Source organism: Oncorhynchus masou, chromosome 17 (genome assembly GCF_036934945.1).
Source record: "Oncorhynchus masou masou isolate Uvic2021 chromosome 17, UVic_Omas_1.1, whole genome shotgun sequence".
In the NCBI taxonomy this organism is placed as follows: domain Eukaryota; kingdom Metazoa; phylum Chordata; class Actinopteri; order Salmoniformes; family Salmonidae; genus Oncorhynchus; species Oncorhynchus masou.
The window spans coordinates 17,840,198-17,862,516 of record NC_088228.1 but is presented as its reverse complement, the minus strand read 5'-3'; the positions used below and the strand labels follow the sequence as shown (position 1 = coordinate 17,862,516).

Below are 22,319 nucleotides of genomic sequence, written 5' to 3'. Positions count from 1 at the left end.
GCAAGGAAGACTGAAAGGAAATGCATGAGAGATGGCCAGACAGAAAGGCTGTAGTTCTTCTGATGTACCAGTTACCTCTACTTTATTCAAGCAGTCCTGGACACACACAACTACACACACACCTACACTCACAACTACACTCACAACAAAAGAGCCATAACTAAGTGTGTCTAAAAACATACCAATGAATCACCTTCTTCCTCTATCATAATACGCCGAATGCCGGTATGTTGTTTGTTGACAACAATTGGAGGAGACACATCACAGTGGAGACACACTTCATAAACATCAATCCCAGAACCCTCCCTGTTCTATGTGGCTGGTCTTCAGACAGACAGTCTTGTTGCTATGAACCAACTTATCCATTTCAAAACATAAAGGTGAGAAAAATGTTTTTTGGGGGACTCACCAGAGAGCTGGTGTAGGAGGGGTCAGAGGTATCGTCCTGAAGGTAGCGCGAAAGTCCAAAGTCGGACACCTTGCAGACCAGGTTGCTGTTGACCAGGATGTTGCGGGCGGCCAGGTCTCTATGGACGTAGTTCATCTCAGAGAGGTACTTCATGCCCGCCGCGATGCCCCTCATCATGCCCACCAGCTGGATTACAGTGAACTGACCGTCGTTTTGCTGCGGGAGACATGGGGAGAGGTAGAGGGGGATTATTAGCACCATGAAATTAAACTTGTCATCTACAGGCCTTTCTGCAGGCCTTTCAGTTGAGATGTCGACAGTAAACAAGCCATACTTCAATGAATTCTACACTATTTCAAAGTATTAGGCATGAAGATGTTCAGACTGGACACGGTTCTATTTGATTGCATGTTTCTACTTGATTGAAATGCAATTGATTTAAAAACCGCAACAACATGACACTAACACAAGCACATTTTGCATGCTATGCTACAGATGTTGTGTGAGTGTCAGATTGTATAGTGACCATGCCTAGCCAACACTGTTCTGACACTGAGAGGCTGTGTTTCAAATTCCTTCCACGTCCTCTGGGATCTCATTCCCAGAATAGAAAAGCCTACGGACGCATCCGTGTCACCACAGTCAGGAAGTAAGGACACACTTTTGTACAAGATCTGCCATCACACCTACAGTACGTACAATATTCCATACACACAGGGTGTGACAGACAGCCTAACCTGCTGCCTATCTATCTCTATGCGACCCACTTCTCCAACACAGCAAACTAGTTGTTTCTGAGTCTGGGATGGAATCGTCAAGCCTTTACACTTAAAGTGATTTGATCTTTAGATTTTTACTTTCACGCTGCACTCTTAGAAAAAAAGGTGCCATCTAGAACCTAAAAGGGTTCTTCGGCTGTCCCCATAGGAGAACCCTTTGAATAACTCTTTTTGGTTCCAGGTAGAACCCTTTTGGGTCCAATGTAGAACCCTTTCCTCAAAGGCTTCTACCTGGAACCAAAAAAGGTTCTACCTGGAAGCAAAAATGGTTATCCTATGGGGACAGCTGAAGAACACTTTTGGAACCCTTTTTTGTATCACACTATCGACACAGTCCCAGACAGCCCTTGTATTGCATATCATTTCCTATTTTACATCAAAAGGAGGGGGATGGAATTCATTTTGATTCCCAAATTGGATTACTCAAAAACGATCCTATCAAAATGAGTGGTTAGAGGATGTTTCTAGTGAAAATTGCACATCGTACATCACTGTTGGTAACACTCACACATGGGGGAGCTCTCTCTCTCTCCCCCCAACCCCTTCCTAGTTCCTCCCTGTGTCTCCAATGCTCAGAGGAGCTTTGACACACACTAACAAATAAGAGGGTAGTGTAAGATCGATGGGAACATAAGACGGATGTGGCGGCTAGCAAAGCCAACTTCAAAGGGTCCCTTTAAACCAGCATTAGAACAAAGTAGAGTAGAAAACCAATCCATGAGATGGAGGGAGGGAAGGAAGAAGGGAAGGAGAGAAAAAAATAAGGGTTGAATATTGATTAAGCTGTACACTCGCTCATTCCGTCCAAACTACAAAAGAGCGAGGGGATAGTCCATTAAGAGCTTGGGGCATGAGTGGAGAAATTAAACGAGGAGGACATAAGTTGGCTATTTCAGGAAGTCTTTGATGAGGGGATGGTGGAATTGGGTTCAGTACATTTTCAAATCTACAATGACTGTGCTCTGTAAGCCTAAGCCCTGTTGTGGGCTGACAAATGTACATTACATTGCCCATATACAGTGCCTTGCGAAAGTATTCGGCCCCCTTGAACTTTGCGACCTTTTGCCACATTTCAGGCTTCAAACATAAAGATATAAAATTGTATTTTTTTGTGAAGAATTAACAACAAGTGGGACACAATCATGAAGTGGAACGACATTTATTGGATATTTCAAACTTTTTTAACAAACCAAAAACTGAAAAATTGGGCGTGCAAAATTATTCAGCCCCCTTAACTTAATACTTTGTAGCGCCACCTTTTGCTGCGATTACAGCTGTAAGTCGCTTGGGGTATGTCTATCAGTTTTGCACATCGAGAGACTGAAATTTTTTCCCATTCCTCCTTGCAAAACAGTTCGAGCTCAGTGAGGTTGGATGGAGAGCATTTGTGAACAGCAGTTTTCAGTTCTTTCCACAGATTCTTGATTGGATTCAGGTCTGGACTTTGACTTGGCCATTCTAACACCTGGATATGTTTATTTTTGAACAATTCCATTGTAAATTTTGCTTTATGTTTTGGATCATTGTCTTGTTGGAAGACAAATCTCCGTCCCAGTCTCAGGTCTTTTGCAGACTCCATTAGGTTTTCTTCCAGAATGGTCCTGTATTTTTTCTCCATCCATCTTCCCATGAATTTTAACCATCTTCCCTGTCCCTGCTGAAGAAAAGCAGGCCCAAACCATGATGCTGCCACCACCATGTTTGACAGTGGGTATGGTGTGTTCAGGGTGATGAGCTGTGTTGCTTTTACGCCAAACATAACATTTTGCATTGTTGCCAAAAAGTTTAATTTTGGTTTCATCTGACCAGAGCACCTTCTTCCACATGTTTGGTGTGTCTCCCAGGTGGCTTGTGGCAAACTTTAAACAACACTTTTTATGGATATCTTTAAGAAATGGCTTTTTTCTTGCCACTCTTCCATAAAGGCCAGATTTGTGCAATTTACGACTGATTGTTGTCCTATGGACAGAGTCTCCCACCTCAGCTGTAGATCTCTGCAGTTCATCCAGAGTGATCATGGGCCTCTTGGCTGCATCTCTGATCAGTCTTCTCCTTGTATGAGCTGAAAGTTTAGAGGGACGGCCAGGTCTTGGTAGATTTGCAGTGGTCTGATACTCCTTCCATTTCAATATTATCGCTTGCACAGTGCTCCTTGGGATGTTTAAAGCTTGGGAAATCTTTTTGTATCCAAATCCGGCTTTAAACTTCTTCACAACAGTATCTCGGACCTGCCTGGTGTGTTCTTTGTTCTTCATGATGCTCTCTGCGCTTTTAACGGACCTCGGAGACTATCACAGTGCAGGTGCATTTATACGGAGACTTGATTACACACAGGTGGATTGTATTTATCATCATTAGTCATTTAGGTCAACATTGGATCATTCAGAGATCCTCACTGAACTTCTGGAGAAAGTTTGCTGCACTGAAAGTAAAGGGGCTGAATAATTCTGCACGCCCAATTTTTCAGTTTTTGATTTGTTAAAAAAGTTTGAAATATCCAATAAATGTCGTTCCACTTCATGATTGTGTCCCACTTGTTGTTGATTCTTCACAAAAAATACAGTTTTATATCTTTATGTTTGAAGCCTGAAATGTGGCAAAAGGTCGCAAAGTTCAAGGGGGCCGAATACTTTCGCAAGGCACTGTATCATCAGCTGTAACTCATATTGGTTTTATCAGGCCACAAACATGCTGCAATGAACCAGTGCAGTCTTAGTGCAACATACACTGAGTATGCCAAACATTAGGAACACCTTCCTAATATTGAGTTGCAAACTCCCCCTACACACACACACACACACACACACACACACACACACACACACACACACACACACACACACACACACACACACACACACACACACACACACACACACACACACACACACACACACACACACACACACACACACACACACACACACACACACACACACACACACACATACACAGGCCCATGTTGACACCAATGGGAAAGGAAAGCGGGATACCTAGTCAGTTGTACAACTGAATGCATTCAACTGAAATGTGTCTTACGCATTTAACCCAACCCCTTTGAGGTGCGGGGGGCTGCCTTAATCGACATCCACGTCTTCGGCGCCCAGGGAACAGCGGGGTTAACTGCCTTGCTCAAGGGCAGAACATATTTTTACCTTGTCAGCTCTGGGATTTGATCCAGCAACCTTTCGGTTACTGGCCCAATGTTTTAATGCTTCCCACAGTTGTGTCAAGATGGCTGGATGTCCTTTGGGTGGTGGACCATCCTTGATACACACGGGAAGGGAGACTGTTGAGTGTCAAAAACCCAGCATAGTTGCAGTTCTTGACACAAACCGGTGCGCCTGGCATCTACTACCAAACCCCATTTGTCTTGCCCATTCACCCTCTGAACGGCACACATTCAAAATCCATGTCTATATTGTATCAAGGCTTAAAAATCCTTTATTTAACCTGTCTCCTCCCATCTACCCTGATTGAAGTGGATTTACCAGGTGACATCAATAAGGGATCATAGCTTTCACCTAAATTCACCTGGTCAGTCTGTCATGGAAAGAGCAGGTGTTCTTAATGTTTTGTAAACTCAGTGTATATCATCATACTGTATAATACATAATATGTGAACAGAAAAAACATGTAAATAAACTATTACCACAGTCCCATTTACTATAAGAAACTATAAAAAAGAGGTGGTAAGCAGTGTTTATAAATGATTAATAAGGCACAGTGGAGTGAACACCATCCATATTCCTGGGTCTATACTCATTAAGTGTTTTAGATTGGGAGTGCTGATGTAGGAGCAGTTTAGCCTTTTGAATCATGTTGAATGAGATTTCATGGGACAGGGGGACCAGCTGATCGTGGAGCAGCTCTCATAATCTAAGGCACTTGATACACACACGTTCTATAACTCACCCTCAGGAAGGAATCGAGGGCCCCGTTCTCCATAAACTCTGTGACGATCATGACTGGCCGACTCTTGGTGACCACGCCCTCCAGTCTGATGATGTTGGGGTGGTCAAACTGTCCCATGATTGACGCCTCGGACAGGAAGTCCCGCCTCTGCTTCTCCACGTATCCTGCCTTCAGGGTCTTGATGGCTACGTAGATCTCCCTCTTGCCTGGCAGCTTCAGGCGCCCCTTGTACACCTCACCAAACTCACCTGGGGGAAGGAGAGGTGTGGTGTGTGGTTATAGGGCTGGATCGACAGTCTTGAGAGATCAAGTCAATAGTAGACCTTGAGATGTCAGTAAATATGAATCCAGTTGATCGCGCTCGTGCAATACTTCGAATCTGGCTCGAGAGGGACCAGGGACCCTATTTGACCAGGGACCCTATACAACATGTATGTTGGACCAGCGTTAACAAGCAGAAGATAGTTAGACCTTTGTGTTTTCAATAATCAAAAGTAATTGTCTCATTTGAGATCAACAGTGGGGCTATCTTGTTGAACAGCAGCTCAGAATCTGGGGAGGGCATTCATGAATGGAAACTACAGGAATAACAACACAACAAATACACAGTAAATATCTACTATTTCCATTCCTTGATTACTCATCATCCTCTCGGCATCCTGCAGAGATCCCACACCATCGAGTAAACAAAAAACGGAAATCTGTAATTAGCAAATCCCCATTCCTCTATCCTTTCCTTCATCCCACTCCTCCATCTCCTCCCCCTATCCTTTCTTGTTTCCTCTCGCCTATCATGCAGTGTGTCTCAGCCAGACCACCGGAGGCGACTCCAGTCCTTGTCTCATTAGCCTGCTGTTATTTAACTCTTTGTATGAATCAACACCAATGAGCATGTCCCCATACAGTCAAGAAGGTCTGGGATGGCCCATCGAGGGAGGGCATGTCCCCAGAGAGAGAGAGAGGAAGAGAGTTAGGAAGGGAGAGAGGGAGGGAGTTAGGAAGGCAGAGAGAGAGGGAGTTGGGAGAGAGAGAACGAAATAGAGATAGGGAGACAGACAAAGCAAAAAAGAGAGAGAGCTTGGTACAGGGACTGGGATGCTATAGGCTAAAGATATTTCTGCAACCCACCAACCTGCCCACGCACAAAGAAACACACATCCATCCACATTTACCTGCGCCAATGACTTCTTCGATCTTGACGGTGGAGACGTCGATCTCCTTGGCGAACTCCCGGACGGCCTCGTTAGGGTCCTCATAAGTGAAGGGGTCAATGTAGATCTTCATCCCCGGAGAGCCTGAGAAGTGGGTCGGGCAGCCCATTGGGGAGGGGCAGTTAGACATGTCGGCTCTCAGGGAGAGCTCTAGAACCAATCAGAGTGGATATGAACAATCAGTGAGAGTGCAGAATCTTTTGTGTTTTTGGTGGTGAATGGGCTGTGGGTGGACATTGAATTCATATGTCCATGTAGTATGTATCTAACAGCATAGTGCAATGAAAAAGGTATCTGTGCTGTAATACAACCTCTTATAAGGTATCTATGCATTAGAATGATGCTTCCATCGGGGTTAGAAGCGGTTCAGGGAACAGAACTAAAATACAGAAAATATTTGTTCAATGAAAATGATCCATACTATTCAAGAACAGAAACATTATTTTAAAAGCATGGGAACCAGTTAATAACATTATTTTAAGTTCAAGGCATTTTTTTCTAGTTGAACAAAAAAACGCAAGGCTACTGTACTGATGTTACCATAGTCTACTGTACTGACGTTACCATAGTCTACTGTACTGATGTTACCATAGTCTACTGTCCTGATGTTACCATAGTCTACTGTACTGACGTTACCATAGTCTACTGTACTGATGTTACCATAGTCTACTGTCCTGATGTTACCATAGTCTACTCTACTGATGTTACCATAGTCTACTGTACTGATGTTACCATAGTCTACTGTACTGATGTTACCATGGTCTACTGTACTGACGTTACCATAGTCTACTGTCCTGATGTTACCATAGTCTACTGTACTGATGTTACCATAGTCTACTCTACTGATGTTACCATAGTCTACTCTACTGATGTTACCATAGTCTACTGTCCTGATGTTACCATAGTCTACTGTACTGACGTTACCATAGTCTACTGTCCTGATGTTACCATAGTCTACTGTACTGACGTTACCATAGTCTACTCTACTGATGTTACCATAGTCTACTGTACTGGCATTACCATAGTCTACTCTACTGATGTTACCATAGTCTACTCTACTGATGTTACCATAGTCTACTCTACTGATGTTACCATAGTCTACTCTACTGATGTTACCATAGTCTACTGTACTGACGTTACCATAGTCTACTGTACTGATGGCTACTGTACTGATGTTACCATAGTCTACTCTACTGATGTTACCATAGTCTACTCTACTGATGTTACCATAGTCTACTCTACTGATGTTACCATAGTCTACTGTACTGATGTTACCATAGTCTACTCTACTGATGTTACCATAGTCTACTGTACTGGCATTACCATAGTCTACTCTACTGATGTTACCATAGTCTACTGTACTGGCATTACCATAGTCTACTCTACTGATGTTACCATAGTCTACTGTACTGGCATTACCATAGTCTACTCTACTGATGTTACCATAGTCTACTCTACTGATGTTACCATAGTCTACTCTACTGATGTTACCATAGTCTACTGTACTGATGTTACCATAGTCTACTGTACTGACGTTACCATAGTCTACTGTACTGATGTTACCATAGTCTACTGTACTGACGTTACCATAGTCTACTGTACTGATGTTACCATAGTCTACTGTACTGACGTTACCATAGTCTACTGTCCTGATGTTACCATAGTCTACTGTACTGATGTTACCATAGTCTACTGTCCTGATGTTACCATAGTCTACTGTACTGATGTTACCATAGTCTACTGTACTGATGTTACCATAGTCTACTGTCCTGATGTTACCATAGTCTACTGTCCTGATGTTACCATAGGCTACTGTACTGATGTTACCATAGTCTACTGTACTGATGTTACCATAGTCTACTGTCCTGATGTTACCATAGTCTACTGTACTGATGTTACCATAGTCTACTGTACTGATGGCTACTGTACTGGCATTACCATAGTCTACTGTACTGATGTTACCATAGTCTACTGTACTGATGTTACCATAGTCTACTGTACTGATGTTACCATAGTCTACTGTACTGATGTTACCATAGTCTACTCTACTGATGTTACCATAGTCTAATGTCCTGACGTCACCATAGTCTACTGTACTGATGTTACCATAGTCTACTGTACTGATGTTACCATAGTCTACTGTACTGATGTTACCATAGACATTCAAAGTTCCTCCATAGAAGTTTCCCCTCCTAGATATAATTCAAATAATTCAGATAATGCATGTCTCAACAAGATGCCAGAGCTTCAGGCCTCCTTCTCAACCCTCTCCTGCTCTCTCCCCACCCGCATTATTTCAGTCGAACCTTGTGCCAAAGGCTACTTTTGTCTGTCCATCACGCATGTAAACAACTCGCCTGCCTGCTCTGTCTGTTCTGATTGGTGAAGTCATTTAATGAGCTAAATGTAAATAACTGTTGATTTCACAAGTAAAAAAATGAACACAAAGGAACAATATAAACCGGGAAAACATTTTTGGTTTGAACCGGTTCAGAACATTATTTTGCTGGTCGGAACACGTGACGAAACGGAAAAAATAGTGGTTCTGATTGGAAAAGATAATTTTGGTTCCAACCCCTGGTTTCCAGGACTCTGTCTTTGGGTGTAGGCAAACAAGCCTGTGTGAATGGATTTGAATTATAGTAATGTACACAAGTCTATTAGGGCTCCTGTTTTCTCCCAGGAACAAGCACTTCTCCACAGCAGACACTAATAAAATAGTGTTTTGATGAATCCGTTTTATCCAACAGTAAACATCGAGAGCCAGGAGAAAGAGAGAGAGACAGAATGAGAGAGAGAGAGAGAAACAGAAAGAGCTTTCCTCTCTCACTCCCTTCCTCTCTGCCCTGTGATCGCAGAGGAACCAATTTCCCCACCATCTCTCCCCATAGATGCTCATAAACTGATAAAACCGCCTCGCTAACCAACGGCTCTAAGCGCCAGCGACAGATAGGTGAGTACAGTTCACTGTCTGGGGATGTCTGGGAATGAAGAAACACTTGTTTCTGAGGCAGATGAGATGGCTTGTGGGTAGTCAAAATCATATTCAACACATGAATTGACAACATAGAATATACGCCTAAAATCGCAACCTATCCACTATTGTAATGCACTAAATTTGACTAGAGCCACAAATTCTCTCAATGACATTGATTAGCACTCTCAGACTGGTTTTGCAATATGGCACCAGGGTTGAAATAAGCCCCTCGTCTCCTCATGAACCTCATTCATCTACATGACATGCAGCACCTAGGCTGAGCAGAGTCAAGTGGCGGAGGGCTGAGAAGGGGATAGGAAGGATAGGATCTCTATTCAAGGAGGGGATCAAGGTACCTTGTACCTTACATATAGCTCTTGAATGAAAGCTCAGACTGGCGAGCACACTAATTACCTTGAAGCCTGTCTCTGTGGATGTAATTGCTGATTAGAGACTCCATGGAGACTGGATTACAGATAATCCATGAGAGGGTTTGGAGTTCGGCATTATATAATGGCATTATGGACGTGTGTGCATGCGTGTGCCTGAAACGCAGCTCAGGAATCTCAGGCCTGGGAACACACACACACACACAAACTTGCATCCCATTGCCTTTTTCCATATTCCACAGACCCATGCCCACTTTCATGTATAATTTAAATAGCAAACAGTTTATCAGTTGTTTGTGCGGGCCAAAGCACATCTAAACCACCGGGTCTATTTTTTCCCAGCTATAAAACAACAAAGTCCATTGGGTGAGGGAAAGAGGGGGTGGAGAGAGAGAGAAAGATCCCCTATAACCAATAGCTCATGGCACAGATTTGGTCCTGAAGTATACACACCTAAACAAATCTACTGTATAGATCCATGATGTGCGTATATACACTCATACACGCTACAGGCAAAACATAAATGAATATTCTCCTCAGTGCAAGTTAAGTTAATTAGCCAGCGTTTGATGTGAGAAAATAATTTATCAGACACACACTGCAACTTATTAAGGCAGAAATCAGAGAGAGAAAAATACAAACATTCGGCAATCTGCAAATCTTAAGGGATTAACACGCCGCTGGCCTGGATCGTAAATTAAAATCTAAATCCAGCAAGCAATTAGATTCTTAGTGAAATATATGGAAGTTTGTTGAAGAATCTGTCTTTTCCGGGCTGTTTTTCCAATGACAGACATTTCTGTCAGAAGAGTCTGGGCCGTTGTCACTAGAGGTCGACCGATTATGATTTTTCAACGGCGATACCAATACCGATTATTGGAGGACCAAAAAAAAGCTGATATTGATTCATCGGCCAATTTTTAAAATGTATTTGTAATAATGACAATTACAACAATACTGAATGAACACTTATTTTAACTTAATATAATACATCAATAAAATCAATTTAGTCTCAAATAAATAATGAAACATCTTCAATTTGGTTTAAATAATGCACAAACAAAGTGTTGGAGAAGAAAGTAAAAGTGCAATATGTGCCATGTAAAAAAGCTAACGTTTCAGTTCCTTGCTCAGAACATGAGAACATATGAAAGCTAGTGGTTCCGATTAACATGAGTCTTCAATATTCCCAGGTAAGATGTTTTAGATTGTAGTTATTATAGGAATTATAGGACTATTTCTCTCTAGACCATTTTTATTTCATATACCTTTGACTATTGGATGTTCTTATAGGCACTTTAGCATTGCCAGTGTAACAGTATAGCTTCCGTCCCTCTCCTCGCTCCTACCTGGGCTCGAACCAGGAACACATCGACAACAGCCACCCTCGAAGCATCGTTACCCATCCATCGCTCCACAAAAGCCGCGGCCCTTGCAGTGCAAGGGGAACAACTACTCCAAGTCTCAGAGCGAGTGACGTCACCGATTGAAACGCTATTAGTGTGCACCCCGCTAACTAGCTAGCCATTTCACATCAGTTACACCAGCCAAATCTCGGGAGTTGATAGGCTTGAAGTCATAAACAGCTCAATGCTTGAAGCATTGCGAAGAGCTGTTTGAATGAATGCGTACGAGCCTGCTGCTGCCTACCATCGCTCAGTCAGACTGCTCTATCAAATATCAAATCATAGACTTAATTATAACATAATAACACACAGAAATACGAGCCTTTGGTCATTAATATGGTCAGATCTGGAAACTACAATTTCGAAAACAAAACATTTATTCTTTCAGTGAAATATGGAAACTGTGATGTATTTTATCTAACGGGTGGCAATACATATTGCTGTTACATTGTACAACCTTCGATGTTATGTCATAATTATCTACAATTCTGGCAAATTAATTACGGTCTTTGTTAGGAATAAATGGACTTCACACAGTTCGCAATGAGCCAGGTGGCCCAAACTGCTGCATATACCCTGACTGCTTGCACGGCACGCAAGAGAAGTGACACAATTTCCCTAATTATAAGAAATTAATGTTACAAGGCAATATTAACTAAATATGCAGGTTTAAAAATATATACTTGTGTATTGATTTTAAAGAAAGGCATTGATATTTATGGTTAGGTTTGGTGCAACGACAGTGCTAAATCATCACCCGTTTGGCGAAGTAGGCTGTGATTCGATGAGAAATTAACAAGCACCGCATTGATTATATGCAACGCAGGACACGCTAGATAAACTAGTAGTAGGTGTGTGTGTGTGTGTGTGTGTGTGTGTGTGTGTGTGTGTGTGTGTGTGTGTGTGTGTGTGTGTGTGTGTGTGTGTGTGTGTGTGTGTGTGTGTGTGTGTGTGTGTGTGTGTGTGTGTGTGCATGTGGCTGACATATGGACATTTCTGGATACATGTTGTATGTGGGCATTTACTAAATATGTATTGTGTGGGAGTGTGTGAATGTCAGTGAATGCGTGTTGATAAATGGTGACAGATGCTTGTGGTGTGTGTGTGTGTGTGTGCCTGTGTGCGTGCGTGCGTGCATGCATGTGTACATGTTCCTGCACATGTGTACATGTTCCTGCATAGGCCTACATATATGGTGGCAAGCGGATGTGTGTAGATCCATTAGTGTGTGTGTGTGTGTGTGTGTGTGTGTGTGTGTGTGTGTGTGTGTGTGTGTGTGTGTGTGTGTGTGTGTGTGTGCGTGCGTGTGTGTGTGTGTGTGTGTGTGTGTGTGTGTGTGTGTGTGTGTGTGTGTGTGTGTGTGTGTGTGTGTGTGTGTGTGGGTGTGTGTGTGTGTGATGTTTATGGATGGCTGTTGATGTGCTTGTGACTATTTTCCTGTCATCTGACCATAGCACCGGATCCAATCTAAGTGCCAATGCCGTTTGGCAAACTCCAGGCAGTGCTGTGGTCAGATGACATGAAAATAGACCTCATTAGACCACGCACACCAGTGGTGGGTTTGGTGTCAAAAAATAGAATCATATGCAGAAAAGTACCTTGTGCCTACTGTCAAATATGGTGATGGATCTTTGATGTTATGGGGCTATTTTGCTTCCACTGGTCCTGGGGCCCTTGATATGTTCAACGGCATCATGAACTTGACCAAGCAGCAGGACATTTTAGCCAAAAACCTGGTTACCTCTGCAGGAGGCTGAAACTTGGCCGCAAGGGATCATCCAGCAAGACAATGAACCCTAACACATTCACAAATAAGTGGTTCCAATTTGTAAGTCGCTCTGGATAAGAGCGTCTGCTAAATGACTTAAATGTAATGTAAAAGTGGTTAATTGACCACTAAATCAACATTTTGTAATGGCCATCTCAGTCTCCAAACTCCATTGAAAACCTGTGGTGAGAAATTAGAGAACAACCGTTAATCGGCCGAGCTGATATATCGGGCCGATATTAGCTTTTTCTAGTCTATCGGTTATTGGACCTTCTCTATCGGCTTTGCTGATAGTCCCTTTACATAGCATAAATGCTGCTATGCCAGCCACCCCTCACCGCCTGGCCATGAGCAACTGCACAATGCTGAGGAATGCATAGCTGGGAAAATCAGCAGCAAGCAGCAAGCTAGCTCATTCTCCAGCAGAAAGGTGCAGATAGATAAATGGATGAATTGACACAGTGACCAAAATCAAACTCCTGTTGCAAATATTGGTTTAGTTAATTCACTAATAATAAGGCTTGTGTCGACGTGCCAGGATATGCATGAAATAAGAAAGCTAGCTAGCTATGTGATCTCTTAGCAAAGATTACAATAATTAGCTAACCTTTTCATCTGCGATGTTAGCTAGCTAGCTATATTAGCTACTGTGCTAGCTAGCTGGCTAGATAAACATTGTGATAAGATTTCAGATAGGAGCTAATAGCCAATGTAGCTAGCTAACATTAGCTGGTTATCATTTGAACATGCACAATTTTTTAGCAATGGAGCGTTAGCTATTTACTGGTGTGCCAATCTGACCAGCTGCAATCATATGCGTAAATTGACAGTTGATAGATTAGATGATTGCCCTAATAGGGAAAGAAGGAAGTGTTTTAAAATGGCCAAATAAAGTTTGGCAATAGGTTTAGCTACCGAAGAATAATCCAGCATGTTTATGGACCATGTAAACTGTAGATCAGCGTGCGTGTTTGTATGTTCTCACTTAAACCATGGGCAGATTAAACTCTTAGACATAATGTGCATCGTTGTCTCATATTTTTTCCTACCCTCGCTCTCCTTGTTAGATATTTTTTTATTATTTTTTTTACCTTTATTTTACTAGGCAAGTCAGTTAAGAAAAAATTCTTATTTTCAATGACGGCCTAGGAAAGGTGGGTTAACTGCCTGTACAGGGGTGTAGAACGACAGATTTCTTACCTTGTCAGCTCGGGGATTTGAACTTGCAACCTTTTGGTTACTAGTCTAATGCTCTAACCACTAGGCTACCCTGCCACCACCATATGAGAGGCAGCAGGTAGCCTTGAGATTAAGAGCATTGGACAGTAACCGAAAGGTTGTGGTTTCAAATCCCAGTGCTGGTAAGACTGAAAAATCTGCCGATCTGCCCTTGCGTGATCAGCCCAACTGATCCTGGGCGTGGATGTTGATTAAGGCAGCCGCCCTCACCTCTCTGATTCAGAGGGGTTAGGTTAAATGCAGAAGACACATTTCAGTTGAATGCATTCAGTTGTGTAACTGACTTGTCAATTTCCTTTTATTATGCACATTTATGTCTTGGTAGCCAATGTCAACGCCATCGAGTGAGTTTTCATACTAGCAGTAAACTGCAGCAAGTGATATGAGCGATGGAGAGAGATGTGAAAGGGAATTAGTTACAGCCTCGCTCTATCCAATCGTAGCAGTAAGATCAAGTTGCAACCTGCCATTTCTTGACAGATAGCTGAACTCGCCAATAGAACTGTTTCTAATTGTGTTATGCATCCTGACAGCTGAAAGAAATACTTTTTTCATAAGCATCCGTGATCACAAATCATGACATTACGTTGGACCCATTTGCATTGAATATATGTTATTTTATATTTACAAACTAACAGCAGTGCTATACGAGGTCCTTCCATACAAGCGTGACATGCCGGAGTGATGATTCAATGCAAATGTTGTTGGTCATTAGGTCACTTTAATAATTCCACTTTAAGAATGTTTACATATCTCACATTACTCATCTCATATACTGTATAATGTATCCTTCACTATCTATTCTTTACTATGTATTGCATATTAGCCTCTCTGTCACTGCTCATCCATATATTTTATACTTATATATTCTCATCCCATTCCTTTACTAGATTGTGTGTATTAGGTTTTGTAGTGGAATTTGTTAGATATTAGGGTTTGTTGTGGAATTGTTAGATATTAGGTTTTGTAGTGGAATTGTTAGATATTAGGTTTTGTAGTGGAATTGTTAGATATTACCTGTTAGATACTGCTGCCCTGTCGGATCTAGAAGCATGAGCATTTCGTTACACTCACAACTGCTAACCATGTGTATGTGACCAATACCATTTGATTTGATTAGGTCCCGAATGGAAGGCAAAACGATTGCCATCTGTACAGTAGCACCGTAGTCTCCGAAACAAGCTCAATAACTCAATGCAGGCGCACACTCCTATTGAATATGCATTCACCTGTATTGTGTGTAGGCCTATTCCATCTTCATTTACTCAGTTAATGAAGAGATTTACAATTTAAATAAAATATTATGTAGTTAGATTGGTAAAAACAGTCATTAATTGTTTGATTTTAAAATGGATGCATTAACGCATACATGACTCCGGGATATTTTGTCATAAAAATGTTAAAATGTAATGATATTGAATATTGACCTAAAATATCGTCCATCAGCCTCCTCGGCCCCAACAAATCCATATCGGTCATTCTCTAGTTTGAATTGTAGAGGACAGTCCATAAGCAAAGACAAAGGATATCACGGATCTGGAAAGACTATGTGTTCTCCACTCTCATAAAACATTTTAGAAAAAGGCCCAGTGTTGTTATCCTTGCAAGGGGAGGGAGCATGGAGTATTGAAAACAGAGGTGCCAATTTTGACACCTACCTTTTTGAGAATTTGTTTTATTACTTGTTAAACAAAATCTCTTTCTCTGACTAATTTTGTTGGTATAAAATATACTTTTCTAATTTTTGGAACATACAAAATAGCTCGGTATTTGAATTATTTATTTAATAGTATTTTTGGGTCATTTTTATCAAGCGTGCCAATAATTTCAGTAAAATCCCTGAACTACCCCTTTATAGTTTTAGGTATTGAATGTTCATTTCCCATTCAGTGCACCACTCATCACAGTTTGTGACTCCATTACCAACAGCCAGGGTGAAAAAAAACACTCCTTAAGCATTTCAACCAAAAATAATCAAAGTGGAGTTGTTTCTTCCAAAGTGGGTAGTTTTCTACCAATGAGTAGTAATTATAAAACTGTCTGTCAAATCCTGAAGAGAAAAGATGGGACATAATCTATTCCTGAGCATTATTATTAGTTAGCGGGTGAGAGTGGAGGGGGAAAACACAAGCTGAATAGGAACACTTATCACTGTTTTTCCCTCGCCTTCAAATTGCTTGATGATAAGCGTGGTTAGCGCTGTTGCCGTCTCTCTAACATCTTCTTATTTTATTTCTCCACTTATGTTAATGGATTTAAATCTCCATAAGATAGCCTCTGATACAACCAACTGCGAATGCCAACTCTTCTGAGGGTTTGACCGGGGGAGAAATGGCACACCGCATGTACAAAGCAGGCAGGTACAAGCTCCGGAAATCTATTAGAGATGCAAAAGACAATATAGACTCAAACTTAAATTGATGTTCGACAACTCAGACTCACGACTTACAGTATGTGGCAAGGACTACCAGAGAATACAAAGGAAAATCCACCTGTGTGGTGCCCACCAAAAGCCTCCATCCCAAACCAGCTTAAAACATTCTATGCTTTCTTTGAGGCAGACAATATTGAGCAGTCCAGGAAGACTCTCGCTGCTCCGGGCGACCAGGTGCTTTCACTCTCCAAGTCTGATGTGAGGAAAACTCTCAAAAGAGTGAATACTCACAAAGCAGCCAGCCCAGATGGCATCCCTGGCCGCATCCTCAGAGTGTGGGCTGACCAGCTGGCAGTCATTTTCTCTGACATCTTCAACCGGTCCCTGTCCCTGTACCAGGCTGTAGTCCCCGCTTCAAAGAGACAACCATCGGCCCAGTGCCCAAGAAAAACAAGGTGACATGCCCAAATGACTATCGCCCGTCGCACTCACCCCGGTCATCATGAAATGCTTGGCGAGGCTGGTCATGGCCCACATCAGGGCCAGCATGCCAGGCACACTGGATCGCTCTAACTCTAATTTGCATACCGTTCCAACAGATCTACAGAAGATGACATTTCCAGAGCTATTCACACAGCGAAAACACATCTGGACAAGAGGAACACCTATGTGAGAATGCTGTTAATTGACTACAGTTTAGCCATCAACACTATTGCTTCCTCCAAGCTTGTCACCAAGCTCAGAGCCCTGGGTCTGCAACTGGAATCCTGGAGTTCTTGATGGGCAGATCACAGGCTGTGAGGATTGACTCTTAATGTTGACACTACCCATCCCGGTAGCGGGATAATGGTCATCAGCAACCGCTGAATAGCATAGCGCCACAGTCAAATAATATTACTAAAAAATATTCATATTCATGAAATCACAAGTGCAATATAGGAAAGCACAGCTTAGCCTTTTGTTTTAATCCATCTGTCGTCTCAGATTTTGAAATTATGCTTTACAGAGAAAGCAGTCCTAGCGTTTGTGTAAGTTTATCGATAGCACAACATAACATTATGTACACTAAGCATTAAGTAGCTGGGTCACGAAAATCAGAAAAGCAATCAAAAAAATGGTTTACCTTTGATGATCTTCGGATGTTTTCACTCACGAGACTCCCAGTTACACAACAAATGTTCCTTTTGTTCCATAAAGTTTATTTTTATACCCAAAATACCGACGTTTGTTTGTTGCGTTATGTTCAGAAATCCACAGGAAAGAGCGGTCATGACAACGCAGACGTATATTCCTCAATCATGGTTACACAGCCCTGAGAGATGAGTGTCAGTCAATGTTACTTAGATCAGGAAAGGGATGACTTTTGACCGCTACGTCGGATCAGGAAGGGGTGTATTTTCCCTCAGTGCTAGAACAGGTTGTTTTAGTACTCAGCATGATAGAACTGTGTGTGGTTCAATCACGGTTACAACTCTGAGAGGTGAGTGTCAAGCAATGTCATTTAGAAAGTGTAAAGGGATGTTTTAGCCCTCAATGTTCAATCAGAAGGGGTGTTTTTTTCCCTCTATAGCAAAACGCGAAGGACATGGAAGGGTTGGTTTTGCCCTTAATGTGGCCTGTGCGTGATCGAACCAGGCTGAGTGTCAATCAAGGGTGTCAGTCAAGGTCATTTAGAACGTTGAGGGACTGTTTTGCCCTAAATGATAGAACATGATGGACAATTGATATGTGTTTCGTCCTATTTAACTAGGCAAGTCAGTTAAGAACAAATTCTTATTTACAATGGCGGCCTACCCCGGCCAAACCCTAACCCAGACAACACTGGGCTAGTTGTACGCAGCCCAATGGGACTCCCATAGGGCGGCGTACATGGCCAGTTGTGATACAGCCTGGAATCTAACCAGGGTCTGTAGTATATGGTGCTGTGGTAGTGAACTTACCTCTTCCTGTGCTGTAATGCTGTAACTTGTCGCTGTACACCGCTTCCTTGGTGTACGCCCGTTTCCTGAACACAAATCAGAGATAGAGAAAGAAAAGTTTTATTTTGTGGAAAAAAAATAAAACGTAAAAACAACTTTAGGATGAAAGGAGGAGTCAGGAGGAATCATTAAATCTGTCTCCGAGTCTCACTAACCGAGTCCTGAAAGCGACCGGTCTGAAACTGAATCAGTGGCTTAGGGTTAGAGTTAGCTGCAGCGACAAATGTAGTGTAATGAGAATGAGCTATTTTTTAATTAGAGATGTGATAACATCTCTGTAGCTTTTCATCTGTCTTCCTAACCCTCTCCTCTGCTCCTACAGTCATCAAACCCTGCCGTGTCTGATAGGGCGCGGTGCTACTAACTGGTAGCATATGGCACGGCTGCAAATTCTAAATTCAACTTAAAGGTTTCTGAAGAGAGAGGGGGTGGGGGAAAGTAGCATGGTGCTGTAACACGCTTTTGAGAATAAAATTGGTTTGAGTCAGTTAACTCAGGTCAACTCAGCGTGAACACTTTGGTCCACATGTGAAATGGACAATTCATAGAGAAACTTACTCATAATACAGATGTGGAACAGTTACAGAGCCTTCACAAAGTATTCACTCCCCTTTACATATTCCACATTTTGAATTATAAATGGATTAAATTTAGAAAGGTTTGAAGATTTATTGAAAATGAAATACAGAAATATTGAATTTATGTAAGTAGTCACACGAGTCGAAACATGTTAGAATCACCTTTGGCAGCGAATACAGCTGTGAGTCTTTCTGGGTATGTCTCTAAGAGATTTGCACACCTGAATTGTACAATATTTGCAAATTATACTTTTTTTTAAATTGTTCAAGCTCTGTCAAATTGGTTGTTGATCATTGCTAGACAGCCATTTTCAAGTCTTGCCAAAGATTTTCAAGCCAATTTAAGCCAAAACTGTAACTAGACCACTCAGGAATCATCAATGTCATCTTGGTGAACAACTCCAGTGTATATTTGTTCTTGTGTTTTAGGTTATAGACCTGCTGAAAGGGGGATTTGTCTCTGAGTGTCTGTTGGAAACAAGACTGAACCAGGTTTTCCTCTAGGATTATGCCTGTGCATAACTCTATTCCGTTTCTTTTTGTCCCAAAAATCTCCCATGTCCTTGCCAATGACAAGCATACCCATTAACATGATGCAGCCACCACCATGCTTTTAAAAAATGTATTTAACCTTTATTTAACTAGGCAAGTCAGTTAAAAATGACGGCCTACACCGGACAAACCTGGACGATACTGGGCCAATTTTGCACTGCCCTATGGGACTCCCAATCACGGCCAGTTGTGATACAGCCTGGATTCGAACCAGAGAGTCTGTAGTGACGCCTCTAGCACTGAAATGCTCCGAAATGAGGAGTGGTACTCAGTGATGTGTTGTGTTGGATTTTCCACATAACTAGTGCTTTGTATTCAGGACATAACATACATTTTTTTTCCAGTTTTCCTTTAGTGCCTTTTTGCAAACTGGATGCATTAGGTCGGCCGTCAATGTTGCAAACTGGATGCATTAGGTAGGCCGTCAATGTTGCAAACTGGATGCATTAGGTAGGCCGTCAATGTTGCCAACTGTAATGCATTAGGTAGGCTGTCGTTGTTGCCAACTGTAATGCATTAGGTAGGCCCTCATTGTTGCCAACTGTAATGCATTAGGTAGGCTGTCATTGTTGCCAACTGTAATGCATTAGGGAGGCCCTCATTGTTGCCAACTGTAATGCATTAGGTAGGCCCTCATTGTTGCCAACTGTAATGCATAAGGTAGGCCCTCATTGTTGCCAACTGTAATGCATTAGGTAGGCTGTCGTTGTTGCCAACTGTAATGCATTAGGTAGGCCCTCATTGTTGCCAACTGTAATGCATTAGGTAGGCCCTCATTGTTGCCAACTGTAATGCATTAGGTAGGCTGTCATTGTTGCCAACTGTAATGCATTAGGTAGGCCGTCATTGTTGCCAACTGTAATGCATTAGGTAGGCCCTCATTGTTGCCAACTGTAATGCATTAGGGAGGCCCTCATTGTTGCCAACTGTAATGCATTAGGTAGGCCGTCATTGTTGCCAACTGTAATGCATTAGGTAGGCCGTCATTGTTGCCAACTGTAATGCATTAGGTAGGCCGTCATTGTTGCCAACTGTAATGCATTAGGTAGGCCCTCATTGTTGCCAACTGTAATGCATTAGGTAGGCTGTCATTGTTGCCAACTGTAATGCATTAGGTAGGCTGTCATTGTTGCCAACTGTAATGCATTAGGTAGGCCGTCATTGTTGCCAACTGTAATGCATTAGGTAGGCTGCCATTGTTGCCAACTGTAATGCATTAGGTAGGCTGCCATTGTTGCCAACTGTAATGCATTAGGTAGGCTGTCATTGTTGCCAACTGTAATGCATTAGGTAGGCTGTCATTGTTGCCAACTGTAATGCATTAGGTAGGCCCTCATTGTTGCCAACTGTAATGCATTAGGTAGGCCTCATTGTTGCCATAATGCATTAGGTGCTGTCAACTGTAATGCATTAGGTAGGCCGTCATTGTTGCCAACTGTAATGCATTAGGTAGGCCTCATTGTTGCCAACTGTAATGCATTAGGTAGGCATTGTTGCCAACTGTAATGCATTAGGTGTTGCCAACTGTAATGCATTAGGTAGGCTGTCATTGTTGCCAACTGTAATGCATTAGGTAGGCTGTCATTGTTGCCAACTGTAATGCATTAGGTAGGCCCTCATTGTTGCCAACTGTAATGCATTAGGTAGGCTGTCATTGTTGCCAACTGTAATGCATTAGGTAGGCCCTCATTGTTGCCAACTGTAATGCATTAGGTAGGCCCTCATTGTTGCCAACTGTAATGCATTAGGTAGGCTGTCATTGTTGCCAACTGTAATGCATTAGGTAGGCCCTCATTGTTGCCAACTGTAATGCATTAGGTAGGCTGTCATTGTTGCCAACTGTAATGCATTGCATTATTGTAGGCTGTCATTGTTGCCAACTGTAATGCATTAGGTAGGCTGTCATTGTTGCCAACTGTAATGCATTAGGTAGGCCCTCATTGTTGCCAACTGTAATGCATTAGGTAGGCTGTCATTGTTGCCAACTGTAATGCATTAGGTAGGCTGTCATTGTTGCCAACTGTAATGCATTAGGTTGTCATTGTTGCCAACTGTAATGCATTAGGTAGGCCCTCATTGTTGCCAACTGTAATGCATTAGGTAGGCTGTCATTGTTGCCAACTGTAATGCATTAGGTAGGCCCTCATTGTTGCCAACTGTAATGCATTAGGTAGGCCCTCATTGTTGCCAACTGTAATGCATTAGGTAGGCCCTCATTGTTGCCAACTGTAATGCATTAGGTAGGCTGTCATTGTTGCCAACTGTAATGCATTAGGTACTCATTGTAATGCATTAGGTAGGCTGTCATTGTTGCCAACTGTAATGCATTAGGTAGGCTGTCATTGTTGCCAACTGTAATGCATTAGGTAGGCTGTCATTGTTGCCAACTGTAATGCATTAGGTAGGCTGTCATTGTTGCCAACTGTAATGCATTAGGTAGGCTGTCATTGTTGCCAACTGTAATGCATTAGGTATGTCATTGTTGCCAACTGTAATGCATTAGGTAGGCCCTCATTGTTGCCAACTGTAATGCATTATGTCATTGTTGCCAACTGTAATGCATTAGGTAGGTATGCATTAGGTAGGCCCTCATTGTTGCCAACTGTAATGCATTAGGTAGGCCTCATTGTTGCCAACTGTAATGCATTAGGTAGGCTGTCATTGTTGCCAACTGTAATGCATTAGGTAGGCTGTCATTGTTGCCAACTGTAATGCATTAGGTAGGCTGTCATTGTTGCCAACT

The 22,319-nt window shown here is 42.2% G+C and overlaps 1 protein-coding gene across 3 annotated transcripts in view; it reads right to left on the bottom strand.

Moving 5' to 3' along the window:
- Positions 1 to 22,319, bottom strand: part of LOC135558633 (ephrin type-B receptor 1-like) — a 362,430-nt gene that overhangs the window by 20,402 nt on the left and 319,709 nt on the right. For 2 of the 3 annotated variants that reach the window (XR_010458378.1, XM_064992582.1), the window contains exons 9-12: positions 18,408 to 18,472; positions 6,276 to 6,464; positions 5,104 to 5,351; positions 410 to 625 (exon numbers count right to left, since the gene is read on the bottom strand). Coding sequence is in view for 1 of the 3 variants with exons in the window: in XM_064992582.1 (XP_064848654.1) it covers positions 410 to 625; positions 5,104 to 5,351; positions 6,276 to 6,464; positions 18,408 to 18,472 (718 nt within the window). In the remaining 2 variants the exon portion in view is untranslated. The remainder of the gene's footprint in view (positions 1 to 409; positions 626 to 5,103; positions 5,352 to 6,275; positions 6,465 to 18,407; positions 18,473 to 22,319) is intronic. The other variant, XR_010458379.1, reaches the window with a different exon arrangement.